Genomic DNA, 23,231 nt, shown 5'->3' on the forward strand with positions numbered 1-23,231 from the left:
CTTCAGACTTGTTTTTGTTTTTCACAGCGTTTCTGATCATGCAGCCTGCATCACGTTTGCATGAGCGGGAGACGCCTCCACTGAAACTCCTCCACCTCTGCAGCCCACGCTGCTTTCTGAACCGCCCTCACAAGTTTTGACATCACAAAAGCAGGATGGTGCAAACGGGTCAGAGCACTGATGAGATTAACCGTGCAGACCCACCTTTTACTGATAACTGATCACCAAGCTGTGTTTTAAACAGAGCAGAGGCATTTTGAAAGTAGTAAAGCTCAAGCTGATGCAGTGCTGCTCAAATGTGCACCAAAAAAATGGAATCAGAAAACCTTCAAAACCGTCTGGAGGTGTGAAGAAAGCTGTGTGAACATTTCTACACACTGTGACAGATCTGAGAGCAACAGTTGTGTTGGGTTCAGACCCCCAGTGCACACACACCACAGGCGGGTTTATTTTGATGGTATTATCTTGTATTCAGTGAAAAAATGTTGCCGTGTTTTTGGCCCCGAATCCCCCCCAAAAAGATCCTGTGTTTTTTCTGCTGGTGATGCAGAAAAATGTTTCGGGTTTGAAATGTTTCCAACTTCCAGCATGAAGAGAAAGAACACAGGCTGTACCGGCAGGAGGCCTCACTCACATACAGCCATGAATGAGTCAGCCACAGTAATAATAAATGACCATAAACAGACATATCAGCCAAATATCTGCATGCAACTTTAGTGTTCTTTAGGCCTTTACACCTGCTAACTAACTAAGTCTGGTTTTATATGCAGACACTGAAGTTTTTACCTACAAACACACACAAACAGGAAGTTAAGGAGAAGAGATGAAAGTAGCAGCTCTGACTATAAAATCAAATATTCTCCTGTTTTCACTCCTTTGATGACTTAATGGAGATTCTGGATTACAAAAGGGAATTCAGTGTATTTTATCCTCTTGCTGTGAGTCTGTGGGTCATGCTGTCGTTGCCTTCTCCACCTTCTCTGTAGAGACTCACTATAATGAGGAGATGATGATAATGTAGGGTGGTTAGTTTAGATGTCTCTACTGCAATCAGACTCAAACTTTTTAAAGTATTTTTATAAAAATCACTTCTTTTTGGGAAGGTGAGCAGATTCCACTTTTGTGCAGCTCCTTATTTCTCCAAAGCTGTCACGACCGACAGGATAGCCGCAATAATGGGAAAGAACCACCTTATACCAAATAAAGCAAATTATCCTTCAAGATCACATGAAGACCTTTCCAGATGTCCTCCAGAGGGACGGCTCTGGGAATGATTGATTTTGTCACTTTAAGTTGATTTTCTGTGATTTGTGTGAAGCCACGCTCAGATTAAGGCGTGGTTCTCGTTACTCTGGTCCTGATTCCTTTTAGCAACAGGTGTGAGCGGGGTCTAATTTGTAGCCAATCAGCAGCGAGCAGGTGAGACAGAAACTGCTGAACTTAATCTGAGGTCTCTGAAAATGGGCTGAGGTGTTTGCTGACTTGAACCATTTAACCTGCCACATGTAGAGGTGTGTGTGTTTGCTTGTGTAGTATTAAATATCATCTCACTCAGCCTGAAATGTTCAGTGTTGTCATGAGGACCAAACTCCACGCCAAGCCTGCATGTTCACCACCCATGACTGAGCTCCTATCACAGAGTTCACTGATGTGTCTGTATCTCTCTCTGCCTATCCCCCCGCTGTGGCCCCCCCCCCCTCTTCTTCTTCTTCTTCTTCTGCTTCTGGTCCCTCAGCGTCTGCGAGACCAGATCAAGACGTGGGTGGCATCCAACGAGATCAAAGACAAAAGGCAGCTAGTAGAAAACCGCAAACTCATAGAAACGGTAAGTAGGACCTGAGGATGAAGGTGATTATGACACTTCCTCCAGGACCTGTGTTTACTCTGGAGGATTGTTTTGAACTCTGGGAAACGTGTCAGATAAACCGGCTTTATGGGAATTTTTCCAAACCACTTTGGGTGAAAGCTGACCGGTTAAAGAGTCACATGTCTCTGTGCAGTCTGTGCTTTCTAAAGTTTATCTTCATGTTTGTACTAAAAGTAGATGAAGATGTAAAAAGTAGATGAAGTACAACCTAATGTGCGCTGGTATAGTCCTGTAGGGCTAACATGATGATTTAATGCTGCCTCTGCTTCTCCTCATTGAAGGCAAAGCAAGTATCAGGTTGTTGTGAAAGAGAAAAAAAGGCGACATTATGTGTCCAACACTTTTTTCCATGTCAGCCACATTAAATCCATTAATACTGACTGTGCCATCCAGAGAGCTCCATCTGAGCATGGGCTGCAGACCTCTGGCACCAAGACCTTAGAAATGGATCTTCTGGGTGCTGTGAGCCATGAGATGGGTCCTCTGTATGTCAGGTTTGTGCTGTATACCACAGTTGGATTGGGATCAGTGAGTCTTTGCAGTGTGTGGATCCTGCTGCTGTCATGGAGCGCTAACTTGGTTGTAGTTTGTGTCTTAGAGGAAAACAGAATTCCTGAGGCTGACGCCTGTTAGAGGCTCCATTATTTGTTGTTGTTGTTTGCAATATGATGGCTGTAAGTGAAGAATATGAAGAAGAAAGCATTGCTAAACAGCAGATTGTTTGTTAGTTTGTGGAAATGAAAAGGTGAATTTTGATTAGTCACTGTCTGGAAGTGTTTACAAAGCCAGCTGAGCTAGCGTTTCCTTTTGTTTTGGTCTTAGATTGCTGTTTGAATATTGTTCAGAAGCTCTTAAATGTAGCTTCTTCATACCTGTGGACAGCCTGAAAACCATCAGAGCACCTTCAAATGCTCCCAGCAGCAGTGCCACCTTCAGAAGCTCAGAAACAAACGGTGTGACTGTGTTGCCAAAATAATTCCTTAGATTACTGGTTCAGATTAAAGAGCTGCATCCATTTTGGGCGCTCTAACGCCTGTCCTCCAGGCCTCAGAGCCACGTGAACCTTTGATGAGGGCTTTGGAGATGGACTGAATGTGAGCCACCTGCTTGCACAATGAGGGCCTCTGCAGCTCGGCAGAGATCCCTCTGAGCCGCTCTGCGAGTTTTCCTGCGGTTTTGTTGGTCACCCTGAAATTACAGTCCTGCAGGAAGCGGAGGGAGCTTGTTAGAAAGATTTTGCCTCAACAGAAAAAGATCATTCACAACCTGCCGGGTGTTTACACAGAAATATGTGACCAAGATGAACTTGCAGTTTAGAGCTTTGAATGCAGGGTTGGTGTTGAAATCAGTGCAGGAGGAGAGAGAGAGACTTTGACAACATTCAGTCAGACAAAGTGTCCTATTTACGCTCCGCTGAGAGGCGTTCAAGGGCTCTTCTAGTTCAAGAACTCCGTTTATTATAGCAGAGCTTTGTGGTGTTCAGCTTATTTAAGAAGTCAGTGGAATAAATTAAATTTTCAGCATTATATGCGCTCAGTGGCCACTTTATTAGGTACAGCTGTTAAACCATTTTTGATAGTACCATAGAGGTCTGTGATGGCGTTTTTTTAATCAGTGCTTCATTTATATACCGGATTCCTCTGGACCCTAAAAAAACAGCTTTAAGGGAAATTAATATATAATTTCTAAAAACGAGGCCTTAGTGTGTGTCAGGTGTGTCCCATTGTGTGGATAGTGACAGTAACTGAGATCCAAATGAAAGATTTCAGTTAAAAAGATATTTAAACTTGTGCTTCTGGGGGGCTGCTGCAGCTGGACCTCCATCCATCCTCTTCTGCTTAGTTGGGGGCAGCAGAGGAACCCAGACCGCCCTCTCCACAGCCACCGGCTTCCATTTATTTACATTTTTTCAGGCACAGCGTCCATATTAAGGTTTGAAATCAAACATAATAAAGCCACATTGGCCCACTTCCATAAATATATCCAGCATGTGTCTCACCTCTGCACCGCGGCACAAAGAAATGTTTCCATCTGTAGCAGTCTGCACCTGGAGCTGCTCTGCTTTATCCACACTCGGTTAAGCAGCACATATAAAGAAGCGCCACCTAGTGGCTGGAGGTGTATCTCCGTCAGATAACATCAAGAACAACCAAGCAGCGACTCTCCTCTCTTTACTGCCCCACAGCGTATCTACACTTTATAGATGATTAAAATAAGGCGAGAGCTGCTGGAAGTGTTCCTGCAGCTTCTCCTGCTCCCAGCATGAAGTCACACTGAGTTACTTACTCAGGTTCAGTTAGGCTCTCGTTACTCTGAGGAGGAATTATTTCTGCACCTCGTGTTTGCCCTTTGAGCCTTTATGCTCCTCAGTGTGTCTGCACTGCTGTGCCCTGCTTCATGACTCTCAGGTGTTTCTTCCATTTGTAGCTGGTCTGACTGGATCACTGCAGTTCTGTGCTCTGTTTTAACTTCATGGCGTCTTGTGTATGAACTGAGTGCTGCATATATCAGTAACATTTGTTCATATTAGTTTAGCTAGCTCTTTTTATTTTTTACTATTTGCACAAGTTAAAGTAAACTTTAGTTAGGGCTTCAGCTTAGGTCGTGGCATAGTTTGTATCGAAATGTCTTAAATCCGTATTTCACAAGTCTTAGCGTTTAATTTTTCTGACCCTGCTGTTCAATCTAACTTGACTTAAGCTGCAGGATTGCTGGTCTAAAGAGGGGCATTTTTGATAATGTCCTCAAACACTGAGTTTTATCAGCTTCTTAATTTGCATTTGTCTGCTTGCAGCAAATGGAGCGATTCAAGATCGTGGAAAGAGAAACCAAGACAAAGGCGTACTCTAAAGAAGGCCTGGGTCTGGCGCAGAAGGTGGACCCGGCCCAGAGGGAGAAAGAGGAAGTCGGCACGTGGCTGACGGTGAGCTTCATGATCACATGCTGTCATATCAAAGACAGACTCGGGTTGTATTTGTGGCAGGAAGTAATATTTTCCCAGATTAGTGTCCTCTAAATGCTGTCAGGTGTCATATTAATTTGTGCAGAGACGTGTTTTCTAATGCTGTTAGTCTAATCATCCGTTTTATTAACCGCTGCTGCAGCTCAGAGCGGGCAGGTTTGGTATCATTTGCTGTTTTTATTCTCAAAAGCAGTAAACTCACCTCAGTCAGTCTCAGCTTATGGGTCAGAGGTTAAGTGACGAAGTTTTCTGCTTGAATTGTTTTTAATTTTCTGTTACAGTGAAACCTGGAGCTGAAAGTTAGATTAGGTGGAACCAAAACCCAAATGAACACAAAACAGCAGCTCAGCTTTCAGTGAACGCAAACCCTCATCAGCCTGCAGCCGCTGCAGAGGCCCTAAGATTAATCATAACTAAATGCTGATGTTACACAGAGCTGTCGTTATCTCGAGTGTCGTAAAGGCAGCAAGTCGGGTTTGCTGTTTTTGACAGAAATCTCTACTTTAAACTGTTGAAGAGCATCGATAATTTAATAAATAATGTTGTTAGAAATGCGTGTGAAAGCCTTCAGCACCAATTTGCTCCTGCACAGCACGTTTATGGACTAAACACCGACTCGGCTCATGTTGTTTTGCCTTTTGTAATCTTGAAAGCAGAGTTAGTGAGTTTCCGGCTTTGTTTGTACATGTTAGTCGAGGCCCACGTATAACTGTGACTGCTGTTCTTCGTTAATGTCTTAGAAAGTTAGTTTTTCACAATTTAAAAAAGCCAGTTTTGCATCATTATTAAAACAGCTCCTGATTGTTTTGGACCCGATTAAAGAACTAATAACCAGTTTGGTTTGAGGCTCGTCACACTGCTGCCATGCTGTGAACTTCCTCTCTTTCCCCAGAATACGATAGACACTCTGAACATGCAGGTGGACCAGTTTGAGAGCGAAGTGGAGTCTCTCTCAGTCCAGACGAGGAAAAAGAAAGGAGACAAGGAGGTCAGTGTGTGCTCTCGTCTCTGACTCATTCATTATTTTCTTCTCTCCTCTCCTCTGTCGAGCTTCTTTCTCCCTCGTCTGTTTACAGCTGGCGCAGATCGTTCGGGCAGCCGGCCTTAGCCTTGCAGCCCCTCTCTCTCCTCTTCTATCTCCTGCTCTGCTGCAGAGGTCAGATGGTGTGTCCTCCATTCATCTTCTGTCTCTGACCACACAAGGGCAACTCTCCTGGCTGCCTCTCTCTCCGACTTTCTTTTAAAGTCCTCTTCAGGGATCTCATTTACAGAGAAACCTCTGGATGACACGGTGCAGATATTGCTAAAGCATGCAAACTTTGAGGTCTCGTGTTAGTTTTTATCACTCGAGCTGAAAAAATACTTTTTTTTATGTCACAGAAAGTGTTTGCAGCCGACTTTGTTAGGCTTACATTTAGTTCTGAGCATGAATTTTGCACCGTGGCCATTTCATAAATGAAACCCAGAGGAGTTTATTTTTATCTGTTTCTTGTTCAGTTAGCTTAGCTGGCCAAAAGCGTAGGCCCGTCTCTCTCAGCAGAGGTCTTCAGAGAAATGTTGCACTGTATCGCTGCTATAAGATTCTGCTTCTCAGCTTCTTACAAACTCCGAAATGACCCAAAAATTAAAGGCAGAACATGTTCAGAGGGTCTCCTGCTGCGGTCTTTGGTACTTTGATTGTAAATGTGTTGAGAAAGCAGGAAGGACGAATAAAAAAAAAAATATGGTATGTTTATAGACCACACAGTGGTTCACTGGTTAGCACCACACACCAAGAAACCCGCGCAGGGCCGTCTGTGTGGCGTTTGCATGCACGTGTTTTCTCTGGAGACTCCGGTCTCTCTGGCCGTCATAAAAAAAGCTGTTTAACGCTCCCATCTGATCCAGGACCTGAAACAGATCAAGAGTTTGTACCTGATGCAGTTTTATAACTGTTTTTTTTTTTTTGACTCCTAATAAGACAAACTTCGGTCCAAGTTACATTCACCGGCCACTTTATTTGGTACGCTTGGCTAGAACTGCAGTGGACCTCATCTTTCCCTTCAGAGCTGCTTTAATTCTTCACAGCACAGATTCAACACAGTGAGGGAAACACTCCTCAGTTTTCGGTCCATATTTACATGAAAGCGTCACGCAGTCACTCGCTGTTGTGTCCAAGAACCCAGTCTGACTTGAGCTTTGTGACATGGCGCGTTATCCTGCAGGAAGTAGCCATCAGAAGGTGGGTCCACTGCAGTCATAAAGACATGGACTTAGCAGGATTCTCAGGTAGGCTGTGGTGATTCTCAGCTGCTTCTGATGAGGCCCAGGTGTGTGAAGGCTGTGTGAACTGTATTGTGAGTTTCCTGCTTTTTAGCTGACGGGACTCGCAGCTGGTGTGATGTCCTGCTGCTGTAGTCCATCTGCTTCCAGGTTTAATGTGTTGTGCATTCAGAGATGCTCTTCTGCATGCGTCAGTGGAAACGAGCGGTTATTTGAGTTGCTGTTTCCTTCCTTCTGCCATCAACTGGGCATTTTCACCCAGAGAACCGCCGCTCGCGCTCTCCTTCAGGGCATTCTCTCTAAAGTCTGGAGACGGCCGTGTGGGGAAGATCTCAGCAGATCAGCAGTTTCTGAAACACCAACAACCAACGCCACATTCAGTCACTTAAATCAACTTCAGCAGGTTGTCCTGACCATGTCTCCATGCCTCAGTGCAGTGAGGTGTTGGCTGATTAGATATTTTGTTTTTTAAAAAGCACTTGTACCCATTGAATCAGCCAGTGAGTCTATATTTATGTCTGTGTACGTTAATTATCTGGTGAAGATCATTTAAATTTGATTCTGTTCACCTGAGCGTGGTGTTTTCAGTGGCAGAAACGTTCTCACGTCATGTGATCTCTAATAATACCGTCGTCAGTAAACTGCCTGAGCATTTCATCTTAGAAACCTTATGATAACTCGATAAGTTGAGTCAGACTGCAGTGAACACCATCAGAGGCACGCTGCAGCAGGCAGGTTCCTCATTCTGGGTTTTGTGACGCCTCATGTCAGCATTAATTACAAGTATTTTGGTGGTACATGCTCAAGCAGCAGGCACATTTCAGACTACTGTACACAAAGTACTGAAAATATAAATATTTCTTACTGTTCTCTTTCCTCTTTGGATGAAAGAAACTGATGACTAAAATTTTAACATTTGACAGAAAGCAGCAGACGTTGTGTATCCGAGTTCTGATGATCTTATTCTTCAGCTCCTTTGTTGTCCAGAAACTATTAAAAACACACGAGTTTGCTGCTCTGATGCACTGGCTGACATGTTGCTGCTTTACCACACACACACACACACACGCTTATTTTGTTCTGCTGCCCCAAATACTTACTAGAGCACCAAATGTGTTTTAATCTGCAATTGAAAATAGTCTGTAACAAATGCACCGTTTCCTGCTGTCTGAGGAACATTTGCTGCAAACTGCTGTCGCTGCAGAGAAAATACTTCATCTGCAAATCACTTTGTTCCCCTTTTTTTTTCTGTTTGAATCTTTTAATGTTTTATTGGGATCAACTGTAACAAATTCAAAAACTGTATCTTTGGACTTTTATTCTGCGTGGGTCAGTTTAATAATCTGTCCAACACGACGTAGCCAACCATCAGAGATGAGATGTTGATAGGCCTGGTCGCGTTAAGACACTGTACAGCACGGCTCTTCAACTCCAGACCTCGAGGGCCGGTGTCCTGCAGGTTTTAGATGTGTCTCTGCTTCAACTCACCTGAGTCAAATACAGAAGTCATTATCAGGACTCTGGAGAACTTGACTGCATACAGAGGAGGTCATTCAGCCATTTGATTCAGGTGTGTTGGATCAGGGACACATCTAAAACCTGCAGGACACCGGGCCACGAGGCCTGGATTTGAAGAGCCCTGTTGTAGAGCCTTGAGGATCACCTATTAAACAATTTGTGTATTTATATATTTATACTTTGACACTGTATGGATCAGAAAAAATCCAAAATAAATAGTGTACCCAGTTCTTGTTTTTGAAAGTCTTTGTGGAGCATACATCTTTAATCGTTCCACCCTGGGAAAAGAAGAGTCCAAAGAAATCATTTAAAGGCTGAGATTACCATGAAATTATGATTGTGTGTAAATTTCTGATCACATCTGTAGCTGTGGCTCAGAAGGCCAAAGAGCCCGAGTGTATCTTGGTGACGCTTCACTCTGTGCAGCATTAACGTGCACTGAGGTGAAACACATTTATATGTCCCTGTCTGCTGTGGGCACCAGCAGCTGAACCGTGTGTTTCCATGAGTGTCCTGAGCGTGTTTAACAGCTGCTGCGGCGTTTCAGTCACGTCAGACCAGCTGTGATCTGCAGTGTTACACGTGCACGCTTTCTTTGGGTTTTATTCCTCAGAGGCATCGAAACATGTTGAGTTTTTTCTGAACCTCTTCTGGAGTGCCTTTGGACAAAGAAACGCACGTCCATGTCTGAGAGCTCCACAATATGTACGAGTTAATGCTGCAGAATTAAATATTGAAGTCAGAGGTGCAGCTCTGCCTGAGCTGGCCTCTATGATTTATTAAGCCATAAAGTGCACATGTAGCAGCACATCATGCTCTCACAGGTTCCCTCACTTCTATATGCTTTTTATTGTTGAATTTTTAAAAATGGAACATTTTCTGCCGTTTTTGCAAATGAATAGCTCGTTTCTCTTTCTGATCCTGCAGTAAATAATTTGTGCATTTGATGTTTTCCTAACGCGTTCAGGGATTTTCATACCAAAGATGTATAACAAATTATAACAATCATGTGTAGCCGCTTACATTACATTAAAGCTTTTTCTTCCCCCCCACCCCTGTGTAATCCTGGATGTATAGAAGCAGGACCGAATCGAGGAGCTGAAGAAGTTCATTGAGAGGCATCGGTACCACATCCGGATGCTGGAGACGATACTGAGGATGCTGGACAACGACTCGGTGCAGGTGGAAGCCATCAGGAAGATCAAGGTCTGTTCACATGTCGGAGTCCAGAGTGATGAGAATTTACTAAACCGGCCAATCGGACAATTATTTTTCCAAAGGCAGAATTTTTATCCACAAGATCTGCAGGCATTACTTGCAGCATTTCCATAAATAAATCATTTATTCTGTGTCAATTAGTGCCGTTCTTTCCCTCAAAAGTAGTTTAGCCTCTGAGATCCCCCTTCATAATTCTGTGGTTGGTTTGTCTTTTTTTCCATTTCCATCAACTAAATGAAATTATGTTGTTTTATACAGTTATTTGGTAGAGAGTGTATATTTTCTATGGATAGATCACATTATTATATGCTCCCAAACTTTACTTTAAGAAATGTCCACCCATCCATTTTCTTCTACTTATCCGGGGGCCAGGTCGCAGGGCAGCAGCTTAAGCAGAGAAACCAATTCCTCCTCCTCCCCAACTACCGATCAGTAAATTGACAGCTTTGCTTTTAAGCTCAGCTCTCTTCACCATGATGGACAGGTGCAGGCCCCAATTTGTTTATCAGTCTCCCGCTCCCCCCTCCAGTACATCGTGAACAACACCTTGAGATAGTTAAACTCCACCACTTGGGCCAACTCGTTCCTCACCCAGAGTGGGCGCTCTGCCCTTTTCTGGCTGAGGACCATGGCCACAGACTTGGAGGTGCTAATTCTCATACTTGCTGCTTCACCTGATGAAGCAAACAGGACCACACCATCTGCCAAAACCAGAGATGAGACTCAAGAGGCCACGAAGGCTTCCACAACTTGGCTAGGCCTAGAAATTCTGGCCATTAAAATTCTGAACAGAATTGGAGTCAAAGGGCAGCCCCGGCGCCGTCCAACCCCCCCTTCCCAGACTCTGCTTCCCTTACAGAAGGCATATCAGTGGGATTAAGGGGGTCCTCAGTTGAAGTCAGCAGGGCTCCACCTGCACTATACACAGTGTGAGTAGAGCACAACTCCTGAGTTGCCTGATGGTTTGCCAGAATCGATTCAAGGCAAACGGAAAGTCTTTTTCCATGGCCTCACCGAACTCCTCCCACACCCGAGTTTTTGCTTCAGCCAAGCTGCGCTCCACTTGGCCTGCCGGTACGTGTTCAGCTGCCTCTGAAGTCCCACAGGCCAACAAAACCTGATAGGACTCCTCCTTCAGCTTGATGGCTCCCTTCATCTCCAGTGTCCACCATATGGTTTGAAGATTACCACTATGATAGGCACCAACCACCTTGCAGCAGCCTCAACAATGAAGGTGCAGAACATGGTCCATTCTGACTCGGTGTCCTCAGCCTCCCTCGGAACGCTGTCAAAGTTCTGCCGGAGGTAGGAGTTGAAGATCTTGTGGAGCAGGACCTCTGCCAGGCGTTCCCAGCGCACCCTTACTATACATTTAGGTGCCAGGTCTGTCCGGCATCCTCCCCCACCACTGATCTAACTGACCACCAGGTGGTGATCAGTTGACAGCTCCTCTCTTCACCCAGGTTCACAACGGCAGATCTGATGATACAGTTATAAAATCGATCATAGACCTGCAGTCTAGGGTGTTCTGGTGCCACGGGCACTTACGGACATCCTTATGTTCAAACATGGTGTTCATTATGGAAAAACTGTTTTTTCACAGAGGTCAGTAACAAAAGAACTCAGGTTCAGATCAGGCAGGCTGTGAAAACTTTACCGAATGATGGCTACAAAATAATCCAGAGAACCTTTTTTTTCCTTTTTGGTAACTTTCCCTTTGATGTGTGCTTTCTTCATAAAGGATGACGTGGAGTACTATATAGACTCCTCGCAGGATCCTGACTTCGAGGAGAATGAGTTCCTTTACGACGACCTGGATCTGGAGGACATCCGTAAGTAAAGAACGACCTACGGTTTGCTTTCTGAATTCATTGGTTGGTTGTTCTTGGTACTTACTGGTGGGACCGTTACAAAGCAGACAATCCCGGTATGTGTTGTTCTCAGCTAACTGCATGTAAAGTGCAAAACACACAATTGGATACAATCATTTTAAAACAGTATCAAAGACAGGTTGGAATGGGGAGAGCTGCTTCTTGTTTTTTACAAGAAGGTCTCACTACCTTCTTGTAAATCTTCAGACATATATTGGAGTGAAATAAGAAACGTGGGCATATACAGTGTACAAAGAAATGTTTCTCTTTTGTGTTTGGATCTCACCGTGGATTTGTGACTTTAAAATAGTCCAGACCACAGTTTATTGCTTGAAACCTGCCAAAGTACTACAAGGCTTTGTGTCATTGACTGAACTCTCTGCTCTCTCCAGCTCAGTCGCTGGTCGCCACCTCACCGCCGGGGCACTCGCAGTTGGAGGAGGAGATCTTCCAGCAGTCCAGCAGCACACCCACCTCCACCACCTCATCTTCACCCATCCCCCCATCACCTGCCACTTGCACTACAGTAAGAAAACTTTACTGAAAGCTACCTTCAGCTTCTGACGTGTGTGTGTGCACTTTAGCCTGTGTAAGCTGTGCACACATAAAGCACTGATGGGGGTTTATAAAGTAATTTTAAACAGGATTAAGAGTGATTTGAACCCTGCTTGTTGCTCATCATCATTCAAGCTTTCCTGCATATTATTTGCATGCGTGATGTTCTTTTTCCATCTCCAGTGATATTACAATTAAAATTACTTTAAAAATCCAAATTAATAAATTAACCTGCTGCTTTTCCACCAAAAATAATCAGTTTTATTATCTCATCACTGACTGCTGAACCCGTCACTAATGGTTCCACTGAAGTAATACCGGTAATCGAGGGAAATGAAGTCGATTGTTACACTCAAGCTGAGTCAATATCTAAAATATAAATGAAAGATAATTGCCTTTGTAGCTATTGTAGTGCCCTGCCATCTGCTCTCATTGTTCTGCCGCGTTGCCTTTATATCATCTTCCTATTCTGTTCTTCCTCTCCGCCCACACGCAGTATGTAGTGAGAGCGGTTATTATAGGGTTGGTTTGTCTGAATAGAAGGCGTGGTATTGTTGAGCGCGGCTGATGAGAAGTTGCACGGTGGCATTAAAGGGAATGTAAAGGATGAGGAGGACCTACGGTAGGCTGCTCCAACTCTGCTGCGAAGACGCGTGAAGTTCAGTCTGTGGAGCTGAACTTCAGCACAAATGTACCGAGGATGAGAAGCAGCGAAAATTTAGCTTCACTTTTTTGAGTTTGCCGAAATAAATGATCACAAACGGATATCTCAGTACAATAAAATATATGAAATATCTCAAGAAGGTAAAAACTACATAAAGGAGCTCAATTTAACAGAAAAAAATGCAATAAATGATGATTAAAGGTGTGGTTAGACTGCAGAGGATTCTCAGGTTCACCGTGTACTTCATAGTCACACCAACACTGGATTCATTGAGATTTGGGCAACGTTGCAGGAAAACACTCCCTGGGAGTCACTAACTACAGAAGGCTGTTGTAGGAAGCAGAGTTTGGGCTTTTCAGCGTTACCAAGGTACCGTATTTTTCGGACTATAAGTCTCACCAGCCAAAAAATGCATAATAAAGAAGAAAAAAACATATATAAGTCACACTGCACTATAAGTCGCATGGGGGATTAATTTGATAGAATCCGAGACTGCTCCCACAGGTTACGCAAGACTGCCTTAAAGCTCCCGTTCACGGAGATGTCAAGTGGCTGGAGTATTTTGGTTAATGTGTTAATATTTCACATATAAGTCGCTCCGGAGTATAGGTCGCACCCCCGGCCAAACTATGAAAAAAAGTGCGACTTATAGTCTGGAAAATACGGTAGTTCATTTTATTAGCAGTCACTGCAGAGCTGACCTACTCCAGAGCAGATCATGTTGAAGATAAGAGAGCAGGGCGTACAAAATTACATCAGCATTCATAGAAGAACTGGTTGAGCTCGGTGCATGGAGGCTCTAAAGTTTTTAAAGAGCATCTAAAGATGGTTTTTGTTTTATTTCCCTGATCTAATCCTGATCTTCAGGAAGAAATTTAGTGCACACAAAAATGTATTTAAGGGCTAAAAAAATGGATTTTGCATGATGTCTCCTTTAAGACATAATCCTAAATCTGTGGGCCTCTTTGGACTTACTGACCTTTTTACATTTACATGTACATTTGTTCTGTACTCGCCCTGTTAAACTCAACCAGTGCTGCAGCGTATAAAATACAGCTCAAATCCAAGCACCAACAAAGAGGGAGCCTGTTCACATAGTCTGCATTTCTCCGGTTCTGTCTTCAAATTATTTTCCACTATTAGTGACCGAAGCACTTAAAAACACATAGCATTTTATTTTCTTCTCATGCGCTGCTGCTTTGGCTGCAGCTGCTGTGCTGCTTTCAGCCTGTAGTACGTGTTTAATCTGTGTTATTCTTGCATTGCAGTTTGTCTTCATAGGATATCCCACTCTGCTGAGTGGGATATTATGATGTACTATCGTGCACACAGGGACCTGTTTATTTTGTGTGTTTCTGTGCATATGTTAATGCAGAAGAATTATTAAAAACAAGACTGAGGAGAAAACGGTGTGTGACTATAAACATGCTGATAAATGCATAAAAATACAAATGAAATATTCAGTGCATTAAATACTAAAGCTTAAAAGAAAATGCTGTCAACTGTGGTGTTTTTAACTAAAGGAATTTAAACTTGAGACCTAAAAAAAAAAAAACAATGCAAATCTGCAACTGCATGATGTTTGTATGTGGTCTTAATGCCGTGTGTGTGTTTTTCAGGAGAACTCTGAAGATGATAAGAAGAGGGGACGTTCGACAGACAGTGAAGTTAGTCAGGTTAGTGTGAAGATGCTCAAACTTCTCTGTGAAGCATCAGCACCACAGACAGCTCCAGGAGCATCAGAGCCTGCTGTAATTACCACAACTGTGTAGAAGTGCTGCAATTAGCAGGTCATTTTTTTTTTGATAAGTCAACACACAGACAACAAGTGTGACAGGCACAGTCTGTAAGAGTTGGAGGCAGCCTCCATGCCTGAAAAGTGAGTACATACATTAAACCAAAGTTCTTCTAGACTCGGGTCTCGACTCTGGGGACAAATGTGGGGATGTTCAGGACATAAACATAAAAACTAAAGACACAGATTCAGCAGTTAAATCTGATCTGTTGCTCCAAAATGAAGTCTAAAAAAAAATTTCCTCTCACAACTTATGCTTCTGTTAGGCAAGCGCACAATTTCACAATATTATGGCTTTATTAATGGCTCAATCCAGAATGCCGACAGACAGCTGAACAAACGCCATCCTCTTTATTAATGGTTACAATAAGCCAAGAAAGGGTGTAAAATAGCTACGTCTTTACTAAGATAAGGGTAGAAGGCTACACTACAACCCAGCTGAAACATACTGGGTTCATGTGTCAGGGCAGCAAATATTAATCGGCTAATATGTTGCCCCTCTTCTGCTGCTAATTAACTTTTTGGGCACGGGGTTGGACAGCTGCCATCTTTACTATTATAGAAATATAATCGATTTGTATTCAGGAGTCTTTGAGTGCCGTGTCTCCTTATGTAAACTCCCTGCTTAGTCCTGCAGTCTCTCTAATGGCCTGCAGGGGGGGACTCTTCTTGTTGCAAACAGGCTTCAGCTCTGACCTCAGTAAATGCTCGCTGCTATTTTCAAATATTAAACACAACAATATGAATCTTGTAAATTTTTATCCTATTTAGACTGAAAACAATGTTTGCTTTATTTGTGACTGAGGTGTCTCTGCTTTGTGAGGGCGCAGCCTCCCTCAGTTTGCTCGCCATGTTTGGTTTCCAAACGCCATGATGGCGATGGCGGAGACAGGACTTTACTAATAGTTGACGATGTCACAGAGGCTATGGCAACTGGAAGCTGGAACATTTTAGAGAGCTGTTAAAAATTTAAGTACTAATCGCATTAATTAAAAGTACTAATCAGTAATAAAAGCAGATTATTTAATGTATTGCTGGCATAGTAGCCCTTGGATACTGTGTGCTGCCACAAAATTCAAACTGACTTTAGTAGAATGAAGGGAGTTTGTTTATGACTGTCAGAAATGAAACAAAGGCATCCCTGTGTGCTCAGGTTAAAATGTGTTGCTGTGGACGTTGTGCTGCCACGTTGAGCTGAATCTTTGGTTTTGTGAATATTCTGATAAGTGTGTTCATGGCTGAGGACACACTGTACTGTAATTCAGCAGTTCTAGTCTGTTCTACAGCACAACAAGAGCAGCACCTTCTAAAGTCATCGATTAAGACATCAGGTTAATTTGACCTTACTTTTTTTTTTTTTTTATTTTTTTTCCCGTAGCCTGTGAAGAATGGAAATCCCTCCTCTTCGTTATCCTCTTCTTCCTCTTCCTCCTCTTCCTCTGCCTCTTCTTCCATCTCGGGACTGACCTCATCTTCGATGGTCTCTATGGCAACTATCGCTGGGGGAGGAAGCAACAGCTCTGGGGGTAACAGTCATCATGGCAACTCAGCGGGTCACCTCTCCAACACTTCCTCTGGCAGCTACAGCAACGCCACCCAGCAGCCGCCGCACTCGTCAGCACAGCAGCAGGCCAAAAACTCTGTTAGCTCCTCCTCCTCAGCTCCTATCTCCAACTCCAGCACCTCCATCAACAGCCACCCCGCCTCCTCGGCCTCCTCTCCACCCAACGCCAGCACACAGGAGCTACGTGCTTCAATTTCACAGCCCCAGGCTCCGTCAGGGTCCACGCCAACCTCCAACAGCCTAGGCCTCAGCCTGGGTCTGTCTTTGGGGAAAAGTGGTGTGTCGGGCTCCGTTGTTACCAGCCCCATGTCAGGAGGGCTCGGCCTGTCGGGGATGCCGGCATCCTTGACGGGCACCATGGCGAGCCTTCTGTCCAGTAACACCCCTGCACCCTACGCTCAGGCGGTTGGCTCCAGCTTACCTGGCTCTCTGGGCGGAGTCAGCACGGCAACGACCAACAGCGCTGTGGGCTCCATCGGCACTGGGAGCATGACAGTCGGCGGGCCGACATCCTCATCGGGAGGCCTGCTGGGTGCGGCGCCGGGTGGGGTCGGTTCAGGGATTCTGGGTTTGGGCTCTGGTCAGTCAGGGGTGCAGGGGTCATCCTTGGTGTCACCGAACTCCATGGGAGGTTTAGCTCCAGGTAGCGGAGTAGGAGTCATTGGGAGCAACGGAGGCAGCTCGGGATCGGCGGGGAGCGGAGTAGTGGGAGGAAACTCGCTCTCTGTGCGACCGCCAAGCCGACAGAAGCAGAACGGTAGCACCAGTGAGTATCTGCCGTCTGCACGTGCTGCAGAACAGTTCTGTGTATTTCCATTATCTGTAGAGATTTTGGAGAAAGAAATAAAATCATCTTCTAGAGAAACTTCTGATTCTGAAATGAAAAGGCTGTAAGAGACTGTGGAGGACCAGCTTCCACCCAGACTGTGTGTCACCTGAAAGAATGGAGCAGGTCAGCAAGTCGATTCAGAGAGAAATGAATCTGAGGATGCCCTTTAAGTTCAGGTGCATCATCCACTCTGAGCCTTCAGTGAAGTCAAAAATGCTCTTTAACAGAGTTCTTACTTTTGTAGCATTTGTTGAAATGTGGAAAAATACCAAAATATTTTGCAGATATTGGACATAAAGCTAAATAATAGGAACTAAATGAGGTGCGTAAATTAGACCAAACAGACCCTGACCTTTTATTTTATTTATTTTTTTTAATGAATGCAGCTCTCATAGAAACAAAATGTTTGGGGTAGTAAAACGCATCATTTTCAAATTGTAGCCAGAAGCAAAACACATTTTTTATTAATTGCAGTAAAATTTGAGTTTAAATAAAACTAGCGGGCTCAGGAAGTCATCAGGTTCCTGAATTATCTCAACAAAATAAAGCTATAAAAGCAGCTTTACGTTTAATTTAAGTTTTCATCATGTTTTTCTGTATTAATTTGTAAACATAAATCTTGTTTGTAACGTTTGAAGTGTTGGAGCCATTGTTTCCAGACATTTATGTTCTGATGTTTTTCCTCTTACAGGTTACAGCGCTGTGGTGGCAGACAGCGCAACAGACTCCGCCCTCAACAGTGCCAGCCAATCACAAAGCAGCCAATCCTCATCTTTGACCTCCACAGCCAATCAGCTGTAAGTGGCTAAAGTAGCTGGTTGGAGGACACGCCCCTTACTGTCTGCACCTTTTTTAGATTTTGCTGTTGTGGTTTTGAAATGATCTTCATTAAGCTAATAAATATCTATGACGTCAGCAGTTGTTGCCCCCACTTAATGTGTTCAGGTATTATTGAAGACCGCCTACATCCATTTCAAGCCCCTGAGCTTTCAGTGGGTACAAACACGTCATTTCTCAAAAAAGCATTTTATTGTGAAACTTTTGCAATTAGTGAAAGTAAATGTTTTTGTTACATTATTTATTTGAAGGTTGTTTGTCCAGTCTGATTTGTTACATTTGTGCTTTGTTTAAATTTCAGGAAAATGAATCCTGTACCTGAGCACGTGCCCCCGGCCTAAACTAATCTTTCTTTCTCTCCTCTTCCCAGTAAGGACACTGGTCCCAGTCTGCTGGGCTCTATGAGTTTGTCGTCCAGCTCCCCATCCCCGGCCTCCTACAGCGAGGCCAAAACGGCAAGCGGCAGCAGCCTGCTGAACGGGCCCATGTCCTACTCACAGCAGTCCTCTGACAGCATCAAAGTGAGACACGCTCAGACACGCTCCCACCTCCTTTACATGTTTCCAGCCTGGTGAACGCTCTCTTAAGCATTTGGGATTTTGGGTACTTGAATGTTGTTTGCTAAGAGAACAACTTAATCTCCCGAATCTCCACAGACTATTAATTTGCATGCAAACACAATAAGAACGGCCTCTGCTTCCACTTTAATTAATTGTGCCAACAGTTAAATCCAAAGGGGAGATGATTGTTGTCTCATTACTGCTGTTTGTTGATTAAGAGAGCTGTTTGAAACACTGTCAACAAAAACACTGAGAACAGTGCCAGAAAATGAGTAACGAGTATCCAGCAGGGAGGAAACTAAAGACCTTCCAAATAAGGTGATATTCCAGAAATGTGTGTGTATATCGATACATCTTCAAAAGAGAGAATTGGTGTTTTCCACAGCAGTATATATACTCTCTAAAACTGTAAGAACACTTCATTCTTGATCAGTAAAATATTAAAGTAGTTTGATGTTTGGTGTGAGCGTACCATTGAGCTCATAGGTAAGCATCTCATTCCTTAAGTCGGTCTTTATTGTTGTGAACAGTACAGCATGCATTAGACTAACCCTGTGCTTCTCAAACTGGGGAACAATGACTGTTTTAACCCCACAGCATCTGTCAAACTGGCCCCCAGATGTTGTGCGTCTGCAGACACAAGTACGCACACCGTGAGGTCCAGTACGTGATCAAATCTGGCCTGCAGTCAGCCTGGCTCCAGTTTAAAATAAAAAAATCCTCGATGTGGCTTGAGTGCATTTTGTTGTCTCAGAGAAACAGAAATCTGTGGCCTCAGAGTTGAAGTTCATTAAATTATTGCAGTATGATGCTGACCTGACCACAGCCGAGACCGTATAGTGGACTATTTTAGTTCCTGTCCCATCATTTCGTTTTGAGATCACTCTTCAAGCTGACTTTATGTCACGCATCTTAGGGAGGGAGGGCGCAGGAGCAAAGAAATCTAACAGCCCAAAAACTGAAGTCAAAGTGATTTCCATGACAACATTATCAGTGGTGCGGGAGCTCGAGTTCCTGCGTTGGAGCAGGTATGATAACTGTGTGCACACGTCCGGGAGAATCTGTTTTCCCAAGAGTCTCCTTGTCTGTCCTCATCAGCCCCAAGAGCCTCTGAGCAGCCTCAAGTCCATGGCCGAGCGAGCAGCAATGAGCTCAGGGATCGAGGGAGATGTGACCTCCCTGCACCTCACCCCAGGTAGGACACACACCTTGATAAATGGAGATAGCGGGTTGCCACAGAGCAGAAATAGAAAAGCTGTATTTTAATGGAACAAAATGTCATCTCACCTCCCACTCTCAGCCTCCTCTGAACAAAAACTGCTGATGATATTATCATCCCTGACTCAACTTCACTTTTCTTTGTCTCTACAACTCCAAATCCTCAGTACCTCTCACTCCTCATCTATCCTCACTTTCTGCAATCTCTCATCTTCAGACATCTTCCCCAGCAGCACTACGGCCCCTTCAGGCCCCCCATCAGCACCTCAGCCCTCGCTGTCAGAGGTCAGCATCCCCCCGTCGTTGGGGGTCTGTCCGCTGGGGCCGGTTCCCCTGTCCAAAGACCAGCTGTACCAACAGGCCATGCAGGAGGCAGCGTGGACGCACATGCCACACCCATCCGACTCCGAGAGAATCAGGTGCAGTGAAATCTTCTTTTTTTTTTTTTTTTCCCCCCTGAAGAAAAAGCAGAAGAATCGCGCTGTGCCTCGTTATGGTCAGCAGATTCTTTACATAACTTAAGGTAGAAGTGCCGTGTTGTTGGATATTACAGTACAAGTAGTTTCTACATTTGAAAGGTAAAGTACAGACTTAAGCAACAGTCTCAGGAGTTAAGTTTATTTATAAAGCACTTTAAAACCAGGAACCGCTGACCAAAGTGCTGCACATAAAACATCAGGACAAGACAAGATAAAAAAATTTCTTACACAGATAAAATAAAATAAATAACAATAAAATACAGTTTATCCTAAAAAAAAAAAAATCATAAAACAGCAGCTTGTACTAGTCAAAGGCCAGATGAAAAAGATAGGAACTTAAGAGCAGATTTAAAATTGGCCAATGACGAGGCCTCTTTCATTCCTAAAGGCAGTGAATTCCAGAGTTTAGGAGCGGCCACAGCAAAGGCTCCTCTGAGCCTCTGCTGTGTCCTCGGCACATCAAGGTGCAGTGGGTCAGCTGATCTGAGTGACCGGGAAGGAGCATGGAAGAGCAGCAACTCGGAGAGATAAGGTGGGCCAAGGCCATGTACGCTCCCTTTTCTGTGGTCCCATCAAGAACCGCGCAGCAGCATTTTGGAGCAGCTGTAGACGAGATGTGGAAGACTGACTAACACCAACTCCATATTTTTCAGTTTCTTCATCGTCCTGCAAAGTTAAATACCAGAGAACCCACAGATTCTTCAAAAGTAGACTTTTATAGCTCAAGCAAACAAATTTAGCATCACTGACTATAAAATAACTCTGAAAGGTTATAGAAGTAGATTGACAAATTAATGTTAGGAACATTGTTGTGATTAAATATGAAAGTACACCTGGGATCATAAACAAAGCTACTGAGTTAAAGCTGGAAAACTGCATTAAAAAAACTTGGAGAGGCCCTAAATTTTTGGGACATTTCCTTTAATACTTGATCAAACACGTGTCACCGGATCCATTTATGTTAGGATGGTTTTCATTACTGGCCTGAGCTGAAAAATGGTTCACTGCAAAATATGGAGCTGGAAGTGAGTGCAGTGGGTTCCCTTTAAAAACTACACCTGCAAGTTTCTAATCCTGCTCAACAGTATGATTTTAAAAATACATACAGATTTAAAATGTCATTTCACCTTTGACCTCTGACCTCACTTTTACGTCTGCCTTTCTTGCAAGTTGACCCCAAAGTATTGTCGAGAGAGGAGAGACTGAGCCGCATGGTTAAATGTAGTTTAATATTCATTAATAATATTTCCACATCAGTTATCATCACCTGCTCCTTCATAATGTTTGTGGAGCATCTGTCACCCTCAGCTGATGTTTACTGCAGCTCTGTTCCCTTCAAAGTAAAAGCTGCACTGTGAGCTGCCTTGGTGGAGGTTTGCACTCGGGCTGCTTCTTGTTTTTAGATCATTTGGGAAGAATCACAGCTTATCTGCGTTTCTTTTAACTGTTCCATGAAAAGCTGCATATGGGATCTTATTGATCACTTTTGCTTCCAAGGAGCGAGGCTTTCCTGCAGTTAGTGGAAGTGGTCTGGAATAATGTCTCTGCATTCTTTCTGAAGGTCATTCAGAGGTTTTCTTTAGGCACTCTGCACATGCTCAGTGCAGTCCTTATACGTGGCCATTTTCAGTGGAATTATTGTTTTTGTAAAGCTGCTGAACTCTGACCTAAAGCATGAAAAAGATGCCTAACTTAAGGAATGAGCCAATGTCATCCTCTCACAACTTTCAAAGAACAAGTTTTAAATTGTATCTTTAGACACTTTGTTACTAGCAGTCTGTTGGAAAAATGCATAATCTGCTCCCATTTCTTTAGTTGAATTCATTGAGGTCCAACAGTGAGTGTGAGAACGCAGTGGAGGCTCCGTCATGGTGTGGAGCTGCATTTCAGCCAGTGAGGATCATATCATCAGATTTTGATCCACCTGGAAGGCTTCTGATTGGGAACGGCTTCATTTTTCAGCATGACAGTGATCCCGAGCACACTGCCAATGCAGTCAAAGCACACCTGGATAGAGGAACCCAGAGTCGTGGACTGGACCCCCCCCCAGAGCCTGGACTCTCTATTTTTGAAGCAGTGTGGGATCATCCTGATATTTATAAGAAGGCTCGCCTAACAGACTTCAGGCTGTGATGGTTTTTTAATCTATGGAAACATTTACAGATCAGTCGCAGCGTCTCACAGGAAGCATGTTTGAGTTTGTTTCCATGTGATACGATCAAATATTAGATCAGATTCTGCTGATTTTCATCCAGCTGAAGTCAAAGATTCACAGAATAAAATCCCTCCACTGTTTGTGTGCAGTACTGTCTGATACCGGAGTGCTCAGTAATGAAGTCCACCTGTACGCACACAGTCATAATTACAGAAGTGATTACACTGGTACTGTAGCTACAATGCAGTCAGCCCACACAGCTGCAATTGACATTTAAATCAAACCCTCTTGTCCCACAGTACCTGCTGTTTTACAGTTCGAGGATGAGAGCGTACACACACAGCGTGGATTTGTCTTTATGTGATTAAAACATGACAGACGTGTTTGCTCCACCTGTTTCTTAAAAGGTGTAATTTACCTTCAGCACACACACACACACACACACACTCGTTTCCTGCGTGTTTGATCTGAAGTGCTCACATTAGTCAGACACTCCAAACTTTCTGCTCTGCCCTGTTTGTGGGACTCTGTTATTTTAGGCCCACACTCAGAGGCAGCTTCATGGAAACAGAGCAGATAAACTGGGTTTGTCACCATTCTAAAAATACTTGGAAAAGTGCATTTGGGTAGAGGGAGTGACCCACTGTTGGATTTTCCTACTTTCTGAGAGTCCATCAGGAGAGAAAAATCTTTGCATAGATCCATTGTGTCCCGATAATTAGCATCATAGGAGCCACATGTTCCTCAGTGTGTCCTCTGTAGGTCCTCAGCTCACGTGTTACTGCATGTTGGGATCATTAGCATGAGAATATTTGTGAAACACATATTTATTAGACCTTGATCACATGTACAGGAATATATATTTTTTAAACATGGA

The 23,231-nt window shown here is 43.8% G+C and overlaps 1 protein-coding gene across 1 annotated transcript in view; it reads left to right on the forward strand.

The window, feature by feature from the left end:
• LOC115788131 (CCR4-NOT transcription complex subunit 3-like) overlaps nt 1-23,231 on the forward strand; it is a 45,771-nt gene that overhangs the window by 16,390 nt on the left and 6,150 nt on the right. The window contains exons 5-16 of the mRNA XM_030741054.1: nt 1,736-1,825; nt 4,662-4,790; nt 5,722-5,817; nt 9,687-9,815; nt 11,569-11,659; nt 12,091-12,224; nt 14,537-14,599; nt 16,091-17,042; nt 17,797-17,902; nt 18,313-18,463; nt 19,601-19,697; nt 19,938-20,139. Of these exons, the coding sequence (XP_030596914.1) occupies nt 1,736-1,825; nt 4,662-4,790; nt 5,722-5,817; nt 9,687-9,815; nt 11,569-11,659; nt 12,091-12,224; nt 14,537-14,599; nt 16,091-17,042; nt 17,797-17,902; nt 18,313-18,463; nt 19,601-19,697; nt 19,938-20,139 (2,240 nt within the window). The remainder of the gene's footprint in view (nt 1-1,735; nt 1,826-4,661; nt 4,791-5,721; nt 5,818-9,686; nt 9,816-11,568; nt 11,660-12,090; nt 12,225-14,536; nt 14,600-16,090; nt 17,043-17,796; nt 17,903-18,312; nt 18,464-19,600; nt 19,698-19,937; nt 20,140-23,231) is intronic.

The sequence above is a fragment of the Archocentrus centrarchus genome, chromosome 11 (assembly GCF_007364275.1).
Source record: "Archocentrus centrarchus isolate MPI-CPG fArcCen1 chromosome 11, fArcCen1, whole genome shotgun sequence".
NCBI lineage: Eukaryota > Metazoa > Chordata > Actinopteri > Cichliformes > Cichlidae > Archocentrus > Archocentrus centrarchus.